At 41.7% G+C, this 13,175-nt stretch overlaps 1 protein-coding gene and 1 pseudogene across 1 annotated transcript in view; one reads left to right on the forward strand and one right to left on the reverse strand.

The window, feature by feature from the left end:
• The first annotated feature begins 6 nt into the window (after positions 1-6).
• Ddx6 (DEAD-box helicase 6) overlaps positions 7-13,175 on the forward strand; it is a 31,430-nt gene continuing 18,261 nt past the window's right edge. The window contains exons 1-3 of the mRNA XM_021173090.2: positions 7-475; positions 5,585-5,648; positions 6,735-6,839. Of these exons, the coding sequence (XP_021028749.1) occupies positions 276-475; positions 5,585-5,648; positions 6,735-6,839 (369 nt within the window). The 5' untranslated portion in view covers positions 7-275. The remainder of the gene's footprint in view (positions 476-5,584; positions 5,649-6,734; positions 6,840-13,175) is intronic.
• LOC110302252 lies at positions 3,378-3,711 on the reverse strand (annotated as a pseudogene).

Consider the following 13,175-nt stretch of genomic DNA (forward strand, 5'->3'; position numbering starts at 1 on the left):
GATTGAAGTGAGTGAATTCAGATATAATTCAAGCTTGTTAGAAGGCTTTAAAAAAAATAAAAAGTTGATTCGGTGCATGAAAGCAAGTTAACTACTGCTGCTCACCGTTGAGAGACTTACAGGTGCTTGCCTGAACTGCAATAAAGGACTCAGATTATTGAGCAGGACTTATTTATCTCTTCATTTTGGAGAGCCTCATAAACTGTTATTACAGTTTCTCTACTGACTTTGAAAAGTTTGAAGTTTGAAAGAGACACCTGTGCAGCTAACAAAGCATGAGCACGGCCAGAACAGAGAACCCTGTTATCATGGGTCTGTCCAGTCAGAACGGCCANNTGAGGGGCCCTGTGAAGGCCAGTGCTGGCCCTGGAGGAGGGGGCACACAGCCACAGCCACAGATGAACCAGTTGAAGAACACCAGCACAATCAATAACGGCACTCCACAGCAAGCCCAGAGCATGGCCGCCACTATTAAGTAAGTGATAGGAGACCTTGGGGACCCGCAGTGTCCGGTCATTTCTGTTGTTGATACTTTATGCCTTACATTATCTGTTTTGATTGCAGTTGGAGAATAGATCATCTTGTCATGGCCCAGTAGGTATTTGTAATCGAATAGTGTGTGACCTGCCATTGTAATTGACCCAGCAAGTAAGGAACATAGACGTCTATAAATTAGTGTGTTAAGAAGTAAATGTGCTGGTGTTAGTTCAATGTAGAAGGCAATACCAGGTTCTGCGAATAAAATGATCCCATCCTGTTTGCTTTTGAGCGGGCTTACTTGGTAGCCAAAGCTGACCTGGAACCCGTGGCAGTCTTCCTGTTTAAATCTATAAAGTACTAAGGTTACACCTGTGAGCCACCACATCCGACATGTTTGTTTGTTTGTTTGTTGCTTCTAGTGTTACCACTGCAACTTACCCTGGTTTTCACAACAGTTAAGGATCACTTGAAATTTTGAAAAATAAATTTTACTTAAAAATTTTTTAAAGATTTTATGTGTCTGGGCATTTCACCTGTATGTGTGTTTCTTTACTATATGCATATCTGGTGTTCATAACGGCCAGAAGAGTTTGTTGAAGCCACTGAACTTACGTTATAAATGATGGTGAGTCTTTTAGTGGGTGCTGGGACTTGAGCCTGGGCCAGTGTTCTAAACCATTTCTCCAGCCTTCCCTGTAACGGAAAATGTAAAGATTCAAACGTTAAGACAGGCTCTCCAGGCTATGGTGGTGTGCGCCCCGGTTTCCAGTCTCAGGGAGGCAGAGGCAGGTGGATCCAGGACAGCCAAGGCTACACAGATTTCTGTCTGACTTTACTCCCCTCTACCCCAAGACAGACAGAGGCTCCTGTTCTTTTTTTTTTCTTTCTTTCTTTTTTTTTTAGATTTTTGAGACAGGGTTTCAGGGCTTCTCTGTGTAGTTCTCTGTATACCAGGCTGCCCTTGAACTCACAGAGATTGGACTCCCTGGTGTTGGAATAAAGGTGTGCCTTAGGGGCTCATTTTGTAACCCTGGCTGCTGGCCTGGAACTAGGTGTGTAAAGCAGGCTGGCTTTGAACTTCTTTGTGGCTAAGAATGGTCTCAGACTTTTGAGTACTAGAATATAGGTATATACCACTCTATACCCATTTAACAAGCCTTCTGAGCTCCAAGGATACTCACTCACACTTCACCCATACCTTGTTTGTTTTTGGAATTGACTTTTCAGCCAGGTGTGGTGACTAGGATTGGAAGATTGCCTGAGTTATACAGTGTGTATAAGGCCTAGAATGTTTTACATAGTAAGACATTATGTCAGCCCAGCCCCTCTGCCAAGAAAATGTTTCTCCTCTGAGGATATATACAAAATCATAGAAATTTATAGAATTTTGAACTCTTGGGAATATGGTTTTTTATTTGAGGAAGTCTTAAATATGTTAAACTTCAAACTCTAGAGCTGTCATCTTACTGTATGTGGGTGTTTATTTGTTCATTTTGCTTGCTTTTGAGATAAGGTCTTGCTATGAAGTTCAGCTTAGCCTTGAGCTGTGTGACCCAAACTGGCCTTAAGCTTGTGATCCACTTATCTCAAGAGACCTCTCAGGTGGTGAGATTTGTAGCCTTAGCTCACAACAGAATATTTTTTAAAGCAGACTTTGTAGGTTACCATCTTTAAGTGCTTGGGTATTAGTGGCCCGTGTCTTCAATCACAGCACTGGGGAGGTAGAGGCAGGTGGATCTCTGTTGGAGGACAGTCAAAGAAACTGTTGCCCATGCCTTTAAACCCAGCACTTGGGAAGCAGAGGCAGGTGGATTTCTGAGTATAGCCTGGTCTACAGAGTGAGTTCCAGGACAGCCAAGGCTACACAGAGAAACCCTGTTTCAAGAAAACAAAAAAACAAAAAAGAAAAGGAAAAAGAAAGTGTCACTCTAAAGATTGATTTATAAAGAATTAATATCAAAAACTTTACCCCGATGGAAGTTGGGCTTCTATTAAAAATAAAGACTTTCATAAAATGATTTAGCATTTACAAATCTCCTTATAGTGATATTTTGGTTTATTGACTTGCTTTGTTTTTGTTTCTTGTTAATTGTTTTTTTTTTTTTAAGATGGGGGTCTTTGTAGCACTCCCCTGGTTGAATGTTGGGATTATAGGTGTGTGTCATCATTCTGAGTTTGAACTTGCATTCGAGTTTTGTAACCTGGACTTTTCTAGGCAAAACTTGTCTTCCCTGGGTGCTAGAATGTATAGATTATTGCTATGCCATTTAGTATTGATCTCTAAGAGTTCCCACTTTTTTGTTGTTACTGTTTTGAGACAGGACCACACACACTATTAATCCTGGCTAACCTGGACCCCTACATGAAGACCAGGTTGCTCTTTGCCTGCCTGCCTGCCTGTGCCTCCCATTTGCTAGTATTAGAAGCATAGTGGGATTGGTTTTAACTAGTACAGAAATGAGAATACTTTCTAAGTTGTAGTTTCTTTTAACACTGACAAATAGGCAAGCAAAATTTAGGCTCCTTTTGTTCCCAAAGGCAGATATTTCATTATGAAAGTGTTGTTCAGTTAGAATTTTAATTTGAGATAAAAGTTTTTCTTCTGGGATTAGTGGTTTCTTTCCAGTTCTGTTGTCTTTTTCTGCACCTTAGTGTGCTGTCTCTTTGAAGTAGTCTGAATTTTGTCATTTGTTTTAGAACTCAATACATCTCTATTGCCTATTTTCTCACTTAGATTTTTCCTTTCTTTCTTTCTTTCTTTCTTTCTTTCTTTCTTTCTTTCTTTCTTTCTTTCTTTCTTTCTTTCTTTCTTTCTTTCTTTCTTTCTTTCTTTCTTCCTTCCTTCCTTCCTTCCTTCCTTCCTTCCTTCCTTCCTTCCTTCCTTCGTTTGTTTTTGAGGAGCGATCTTTTATTGGGGAGGGTTCATCAATCCTTCTCTGCCGCCGCCTTCCTCATGGCTGCCAGCACGTTGCTCAGCTCCTCCCACTTTCTCTTCTGCGTACCCACCTTCTTCTTGATGAACTTGAGTGCGCTCTTGTCCTTGGACACTGAGCAACCCCTTGGCGCGCCACTCACTCGTAGGGCACGGAGCCTCACCCCCCCCCCCCATCATGTCCACACGAACTTGGTGTGCTTGGTGAGGCGGCGCCGGCTATGTCTCGGCTTGCTGACGCTTTTCGTCACCTTGTGGCCCTTGTTGAGGCCCACGGTCATGGGGTAGCGCAGAGCCATGGCTGCTGCTCTCTGATGGGGACCAGGACAGGAAGAGTAGATTTTTCATTTTTAAGATATTAATGATTGGGGGCTGGAAAGATGGTTCAGTGGTAAGGAGTACTGGCTGCTCTTTGAGAGGACCTGGGTTCAATTCCCAGCACCCACATGGCAGTTCACAACGGTCTGTAACTCAGTTCAGTGGATCTGACACCATCACATAGACACATGCAGACAAAACACCATTCCACATAAAAATAAGTCTTTTTAAAAAAGATATAGTTGGCTGGGTGGTGGTGGCGCACGCCTTTAATCCCAGCACTCAAGAGGCAGAGGCAGGCGGATTTCTGAGTTCGAGGACAGCCAGGGCTACACAAAGAAACCCTGTCTTGAAAAACCAAAAAAAAAAAGAAAAAAAGAGAGTGTAATTTGTGGATCAGTTTTTGTACTACATGTTATGTATTATGCATTGTTCAATTTGACAGTGGCAAGCTGTTTTACTAGGCTGTTATCCACTCTTATTTAAATAAAAGAAAGGAAGGTACCTGTGTTAGAATGTTTGCACTTTATATATCAGGCTCTAGCTTTAGAGAATCAAGCTTCGGCCATTATGGTTCAAGTTTCAAGAGTCTCCAGGTGAAATGACTGAGATGGTCTTATTTTGTTAAGCATAGTACTAACTGCTTTTCAAAATTACCTTTTTGCTTTTTGAGACGTCACTTCATGTAAACTGGACTGGCCTCCTAAGAGGCTGTGTAGCCAAGGGTAACCTTCAACTCCTAACCCTCCAACTTCTACCGCCCAAGTGCTGGGATTATCTGATGCGTGCCATTGGGCCACCTTTATATAGATTATTGATGAAATTATTAGACACCCAGTTTGTATTTGAGAGAATAGAGGGTTGGGGGAGTAATTGGAACAACATCGCAGAAGGAATAGGAATCAGATGGAGAAACTTAGGTCTTTGTGTGCATTTATGTTTGCAGTCAGGGTCTTTCTGTTCAGATGAGCCTGGGGCTTCCGGGCTCAGGCGGTCTTTCTGTCTCATTCTCGTAGGTGGCTAAGACTACAGATACTCTTGGTTCTAACAAGAATCGTTTAGTTACGGGCTTGGTTGACCATAGGGTACTGTGTCAAACTAGAAGGTACTTACTGTTTAAAGGGATCACCTGTTGATTTTAAGTTCTGGTTACTAGGTAGTCTGCTGGAAACTCCCTAGTTTGTCCAGTGACCTGAGTTCAGTTTCTTAGCATTACAAAAAAAGAAAAAAAAAATGTAGTTACTAAGGTTTACCAAACTGTTACTGTACTAGAATTTGAAAAATTATGTGTCTCCCTGAAGTGCTATGGATTGAATTTAGCAGTTTGTTTTTTTTTTTTTAAATCCAGAATCTGAGTCTTTTTTTTTTTTTTTTTTAAGATTTATTTTTTATTTATTATATACACTGTAGCTGTCTTCAGACACACCAGAGAGGGCATCGGATCACATTACAGATGGTTGTGAGTCACCATGTGGTTGCTGAGAATTGAACTGAGAATCTTTCGAAAAGCAGTCAGTGCTCTTAGCCCCTGAGCCATCTCTCCAGCCCCAGAATCGGAGTCTTTACATGAAATTTAGGTGTTAAATGTTTGCTGGTAAAAAAAAAAATGAAAACTACGGATGAAATAAAACACGTTTTGACAAACACTTGGCTTCTCCAGCCCTTGTGTCTTTATATCCTTAATGATTTCTCAAGAACAGGTCCCTGAAGTTGATGCCCTTGTTAGTTGTGTAGAGTGCCTGAGTCCATTAAACCCTGTGTTAGAAGGATGGTAATAGTTGAGATGTTTCCTTTGCGTTGTTAAAGAGGAAGCTATGAATTGTGATAACTTCACGTTTACTATATTCTCTCTAGACCTGGTGATGACTGGAAAAAGACATTAAAACTCCCTCCAAAGGATCTAAGAATCAAAACTTCGGTAAGTTGGGGTGTAGATTTCAAACGGAAGAACTGAACAATTACAAGTAAAGAATTGTGTGAAACGGCGCTGCGTGTGTCGGCTTTTGTTTTATTTTGAGATAATATCTTATATAGTCCAGGGTTACTACACACTCTTGGTTCTCCTTTCATAGCCTCATTAGTGCTGGGAGTATAGTTAGGTGTGTGCTATCAGGCTAGCACATAGGTTTTTATTTTTGAGCAGATAGGGTTTCACTATTTAGCTGAGGCTCTGTGTGTTGAAATAGTTGAAACTGTATAGTTAATAGATACTGGGTTGCCAAAATTTTCCTACCAGTCTTTGGTGGGATTACATAGTAGGGGTAACATATTAAGTAATGTGTGTGTGCATGCATATCTTGGTTATTTTGTTTTCTTTTTCCAGACAGGGTTTTCCTGTATAGCCCTGGTTGTCCTGAAACTAGCTCTGTAGACCAGGCTGACTTTGAACACACAGAGATCCACCTGCCTCTCTGCCTCTGCCTCTGCCTTCAGCCTAGCTGCATATCATAACTTTATTTTCTCAATTTTTTTCAGCCTCTCAGGGAGATATACAGGCTAGGTATTATAATAACTACTATGTATGAGTATGTAAGAACAGAAGTTCTTTTATTTCAATATTCTCAACCAAGGGTGACTTTTTTTTTCCTTTTTTGGTGACCCAGGGAACATTTAATAATAGCTAGAGATCCTCAAAACAATGATCTGACCACAAATGTCAAAGCACTGTGCTTGAGAAACCCAAACATAGCCAGAGATGTTGGTAGCTAGTGAGTGGGGAGAACTAGGGTTTGATTTTACATCTTGTAACTAATTGAATATTATTTATGTAGAAATACTCTAACGTAGACTATGGTCATATGTGGTTTTGCCTAACGTTCCATTTTTAAGGTGGTGTTCATTTGTTGAAGGTAGAGTAGTTACTCCTCAGGGAAAGTTTAAATAGGGATTGAAGCAGTAGTAATGTGTGCTTTTAGATTGAAGTGGGGAAAGAGTTCAGTCTGTCAGGCATACTTTTTAAGCATGCTAACTGTAAAAGAACCTTGAATATATTTTGTTTGATTAGGATGTGACCTCCACAAAAGGAAATGAGTTTGAAGATTACTGTTTGAAACGAGAGTTGCTAATGGGAATTTTTGAAATGGGCTGGGAAAAACCATCTCCTATCCAGGTATGTTCATCCTTTTTGTTAGATGAAGTTTATGTATCATGCATTATACACTTCAAACATTTTAAAAAATACAGCTGGGTGTGGTGGCATATACCTTTAATCCCAGAACTCAGGGGGTGACGCCAGGCAGATTTCTGTGAGTTCAAGGCCAGCCTGGTCTACAGAGTAAGTTCCAGGACAGTTAGGACCACAGAGATCCTGTCTTAGAAAACAAAACTAAATTAATTAGTTAATAATAAATTTCACATGTATGGGCTGTTTTATCTGCTTATATGTCTGGTACCAAGCAAGAAGAGGACCTCAGCGACTCTGGAACTGGAATTAAAGATGGTTAGGAGCCATAGTGTAACATGGTAACGTGTCTGTGTGTACACACAGATAGACAGACAGACAGACAGACAGGGTTTGCTCTAATCCACACTAGCCTTGGATTTGAACTGTAGTCGAAAATGGTCTTTGAGCTCTTACCTCGCCCTCCCAAACCTAGAATTATAGGCAAGCATCACCATTCCACCTTTCTTGAACTTTTAAAGGTTAAGTCACAGAATCCATCCCTTTACTTCTGAGTCTTGGTGTTTATTTCCCAAGAATAGGGGTTGTGTGCCTTTAGGGTTCTTTATTGTCATTGGTTGATGGTTTCAATATTTCTTTTTTTTTTTTTTAAGATTTTTATTTATATTATATGTAAGTACACTGTAGCTGTCTTCAGACACACCAGAGGAGGGCATCAGATCTCATTATGGATGGCTACGAGCCATCATGTGGTTGCTGGGATTTGAACTCAGGACCTTCGGAAGAGCAGTCGGTGCTCTTAACCACTGAGCCATCTCTCCAGCCCCAATATTTCTTTTTTTATATTTAAAATTTATATTTTTATGTGATTGTTTTGCCTGCATGTATGTTCATGTACCACATGTGTTCAGTGCCTGAGGAGGCCAGGCAAGGATGTTGGATCCCTTGGAACTGGAATCTTAAGTGGTCTTGTCCTGCCATGTGGATTCTGAGAATCAGACTTGAACTCTCTGGAAAAGTAGCCAGTGTTTTTGACTGCTGAGCTATTTGTTCAGCTCCTGGATTTTATTTTAACATTTTGTGGATGTGCAGAGGTCAGACACGTACAGGAGTCCGTTCTCTTTCTACTGTGTAGATTCTGGGGAACAGACTCAGGGTGTTGTACTTTTATCTACCAAGCCATCTTACTGACCCTGTTGCTTTTTGAGATAGGGTCTCATGTTTCCCAGCTGGCCTCAAACTCTTTGTATCTAAAGGTGACCTTAAACTTGTAACCCTGGTGTAGAATTGTGCTGTGATTACAGGCTTGTAAAGTCTTCTCTGGTTTATATAGTGCTGGATGGAGATGGAAGTCAGGGTTTTGTGCCTGCCAGGAGAATACTCTACCAATTGAGCTACGTCTCCAGGCTCTTCCATTTATTTTTTGAAGCAGACATTTCTGATGAATCTTTGTGATTTGGCTTAAGTCATGTTTTCTCAGCAAAATACTGCAAAGCAGATTTCTCTAGGTATTGAATTTGAAGATGCATCTAGCCTGTCTGATTGGTGACGTCATTAATTTGGATTGTCTTGTTGCAATCCAAAGTTTTGTCTGATGTTGTCCTCCATAATGTATGGCATCTACTACTTTTTGCCCCTCTATTAAAGCTAATCTAAACGTTCTAGAGAAGATTTAAAACCAAGCAAGTAGCCTTCTGTCTGTCAAGCTTTACTGGTTATTATGATAATCTCCTAATTACCATCTTTAGTCTTCCTTGATCCCATTGGTCTGGGTTGTAGTGAGTTTCAGCTTAATTGGTCCTTTCACATTTGGTCCTTGTAAAGAGGAACCTGCCCTTGTATGTGCCTTTAAAGGCATATTTGGGGTTTACCATGCTAAGGATTGAACTGGACTTGGGGCCTCGGTCATGATAGCCAAGCAACTCACCACCAATTTCCACCACCAGCCTTTTGCAGCTACATGTATATAGTTACAAAGTAGCAACAGAAATAAGTTTTTGATTGGGGGGGGGGTCACCACAACTTTTTTTTCTTTTGGTTTTTCGAGACAGGGTTTCTCTGTGTAGCCCTGGCTGTCCTGGAACTCATTTTGTAGACCAGGCTGGCCTTGAACTCATAAATCCGCCTGCCTCTGCCTCTGGGACTAAAGGTGTGTGCCACCATGCCCGGCAGGTCACCACAACTTAAGGAACTGTATTAAAGGGTCATAGCATTAGAAAGGTTGAGAACCAGTGTGCTAAGGAAATACAGCTAGTGATTCCCCAAAGGTGAGAAAGTAAGTGAAGTTTTTTGTTCTTGTTTTGACCCAGTCTCACTGTATATTTCTGTCTGTCCTGGAACTCACTCTGTAAACCAGGCTGGCTTTAGAGATCCAACTGCTTCTGCCTCCCCAGTACTGGAATTAAAACAGTAGACTACCACACCTGGGTGTGTGTGGTGTGTGTGGTGTGTGTGTTTAAACAAAAGGGGCCTTGTTTACCTCTGGCTGGTTTTGAGCTCCCTGTGTAGCTGAGAATGACCTTAAACCTCACACCCAGTTCATGCAGTACTGAGCATCAGACCTGTGAAAAGCATAAAATAGTGATTCTTAGAATCACTCAAGAGTCTAGATCCAAAAAGAGATTTACAATTCACCTGGAACAAAATGAGCCTCAGGATAGGCTGCCCTCCGCTCTTATTCTTCGGGCAGAATTTTGCTATATAGCTAAGCTGACTCCCAACTCAAGATCTTCTGGCCTTAACCTCCCCAAGTGCTAGAATTGTAGGCATGGGCCAGCAAACCTGCCTTTTATCTACCTACCTTCTCTCCTTACCCTTTCCCTTTTCTTGGCTTTTCAAGACAGGGTTTCCTCTATGTAACCCTGGCTATACTAGAACTTGCTGTGTAAACCAAGCTAGCTTCAAACTCAGATCTGCCTGCTTTCTGCTAGGATTAAAAGTATGAGACACTGCCCAGCTGTTTGTTACCCATTTTCTTGTTTTCCCTTAAAATGAACCATCCTCTTTTTCAGTATTTAAAACTACAGGGTTTTTGTTTGTTATGTGTTTGCCCGGGCGGTGGTGGTGCACGCCTTTAATCCCAGCACTTGGGAGGCAGAGGCAGGCGGATTTCTGAGTTCGAGGCCAGCCTGGTCTACAAAGTGAGTTCCAGGACAGCTAGGGCTATACAGAGAAACCCTGTCTCGAAAAAAAAAAAAAAAAAAAAAAAAAAAGCGTGTGTGTGTGTGTTTTAAAGGAAGGGGCTGGAGTGTGGCTCAGTAGGATGGATGCCTGCTTAGCATCCTTGAAGCCCTGGGTTTGATATCTATCTAGCACCAGATAAACTGAGCAGTCACAGCACTTGGGAAATGGAGACAAGGAGGATGAGAATTTCAGAGTCATCTGTGTGAGTTAGGAGGCCAACTTTGGATACAAGCAATCCTTGGCTCTTTCCTTCCTTTCTACCAATAGTCAAATACAGATTATTATTCTCAATAGAGATAAATAAAATGTATTTGGTATAATTAGCAAATTGTTACAGTTGACCTTTTATTCAAAGATGATATGTTGAATTTGGAGCACTAGGAACAGTGAGCAGGCTCAAAATTCTTTGACTTGCCTGAGCTTTTTTAAATGTGGGGGCAGAAGGTATGGGAGGTTGTGTACTCACCTGCCTGCCCGTGTGTAGATCCAAGCACAGCTTTCTCCTTTTTCATGGGATGCGGGGATGAGGTCAGCAGGCTTATGCAGCAAGTGCTCTTAGCCATTTTACCTGCCAGTTTTCTGAGCTTTTTCAGTTTAAAATAAGTTCTTTATATACTATATACTTACTCTAGGAATTGGTTAGGGGTCAGGGGATTGGGAAGGCTAAAGGCTCGGAAACAGTATACAGTTTTCTAAAACATTGTCTTTGAGGAGCTGGAGAGATGGCTCAGCGAGGAAGAGCAATGACTGCTCTTCCAGAGGTGCTGAGTTCAATTCCCAGCAACCTCATGGTAGTTCATGGCCATCTGTAATGGAATCTTATGCCCTCTTCTGGTGTGTCTGAAGACAGTGACAGTGTACTCACATAAAATAAATAATTAAATCTTTAAATAAAAAACAACCCCAAAAACATTGTCTTTGAAATATTTCACTGAGCTTGTCTGCTCAGGCTGGGAAAGGTAGTACTCGGGAGCAAATCAAGAGGGTTCCTAAGTCTGCGGCCAGCCTGGGCTCAAACTCACAGAGCCATGACAGAGCAAACCAGAAAGCACTGAGTGCTTCTCATGCTTTTAGGTTTTGAGATCAATAAGGGAGAAAGAAGCTTGTGTGTGTTTTCGGGGGAGGAGGGGTGAGTCTCTCCCCAACTTGAAGGGTTGGCTCTGTGCCTGAATGTTTAGTGATGGTGACAGCTAGTAGCAGCTGCTCTCCACTACTGTTTTAAGTTGTCGCTCCTGGAGTTTCATGGCCAAAGCTGTTTGTCTCTGAAGCGTGTTGACGTTGAGCCATTATATGAAGTTTTAGGATAAGGAAGTGGTTTGCATAGTTAGCTGGACTGTAATGTCAAATTTGAGAGTGGCAGAACATTGATTTTAGTACTTGATTTTGCTTTAAAGTATAAAATGATAAAGGTGTAATTTCTTTTCAGAATTCTATAGCCTTGGTTTTTATGAGGCTAAAGAGATGGTTTATGATTAACAGCACATCTGCCTGCAGAGGGCCTGAGTCGGGTTCCCAGCACCCACATCTCAGTGGCACTTAACTCACTTCCAGGGACTCTTGACACACCCTCTTTTGGCTCCTCCTGTACTGAGAGATCAAGAAAGAAACTGAGACAGAGACAGCGAGCAAGGCAGAGACAGACAGACAGACACAGACAAATATACATACATATAAGTATCTTCTTTTCTTTTTTTTTTTTTTTTTTTTAATTTCTTTACTTTACATACACCATGAGTACACTGTAGCTGTCTTCAGACACACCAGACGAGGGTATCAGATCTCATTACAGATGGTTGTGAGCCACCATGTGGTTGCTGGGAATTGAACTCAAGACCTCTGGAAGTGACTACTCTTTAACTGCTGAGCCATCTCTCCGGCCCTGTAAATATCTTTTTTTTGGGGGGGGGGGATTCATTTTTCGAGACAGGGTTTCTCTGTGTAGCCCTGGCTGTCCTGGAGCTCACTTTGTAGACCAGGCTGGCCTCGAACAGAGAAATCCGCCTGCCTCTGCCTCCCGAGTGCTGGGATTAAAGGCATGTGCCACCATGCCCGGCTCTTTTTTTTATAAAAGCTTATTTTTACACGAACTCTTTCTAAACCCTTTGTTTTATAAAAGCTAAGAGGTCATTATTGACAGGTTTGTGAACAGGTTTATTTGTAGGATTTTGTAACTGAACAATATACATTCTGTCTTACCTTGCCTATTTCCCTTTTAATTTCTATATGTGTACTTATTTTCAGTAACTTGGTAATTATTGTGTCCCAGATAATAAGTATTATTTTTGTTGTGGTTATTGAAAACACACATGATAAAGTAAACTTAAAAATGAAAATGAAATGTCACTTTCAGTGATGTGACAGATCCTGTCTTTAGTGAAACATGATTCAGGACAGAGAAGTTGTGTGTTGATAAATACTCTGGAAGTTGATGTAATAAAAAATAAGTACCAACTAGGTCCCAGAGATAAGTGATTTCAGCGTAGTTCTATGTTTCTATTTTGTGTTCATCTTTTTTTCTCCCCCTCTGGGATTTTAGGGATTTGTTTTGTTTCTGTATTGGGCATTGAAGCAAAGGCCTTACAAATGTCTCAGCATACACTCGGTGACTTACACCTCCAAGCCCGTGTGCACATTTTTCATATGGCATGATTGACTTTGCCAGTCTGAAAACAGCATGTGCTGTCAACTGACCTGGACCCTTGGGGCTCTCAGAGTCCAAACCACCAACCAAAGAGTGTGCACAGTTGGACTTAGGCCTCCCTGAACATAGATAGCAGATGTGCAGCTCAGTCTTCATGTGAGTTCTGAACAATGGGCTGGGGCTACCCCAAAAGCTGTGGCCTGTCTGTGGGCTATGTTCTTGTAGCTGGACTGCCTTGTCTGGCCTCAGTGGGTGAGGATGCACCTAGCCTCACAAAGATTTGATGTGCCAGGGTGGGGGAGTACCCAAGGGGACCCCCCCACTCAGAAGAAGGGGGAGGGGCAGTAAGTGGGATGTAAATTGAATAATAATAATAATAATAAATTTAAGAAAGAAAATAGCAGCCGGGCGTGGTGGCGCACGCCTTTAATCCCAGCACTCGGGAGGCAGAGGCAGGCGGATTTCTGAGTTCGAGGCCAGCCTGGTCTACAAAGTGAGTG

This window comes from Mus caroli, chromosome 9 (assembly GCF_900094665.2).
Source record: "Mus caroli chromosome 9, CAROLI_EIJ_v1.1, whole genome shotgun sequence".
NCBI lineage: Eukaryota > Metazoa > Chordata > Mammalia > Rodentia > Muridae > Mus > Mus caroli.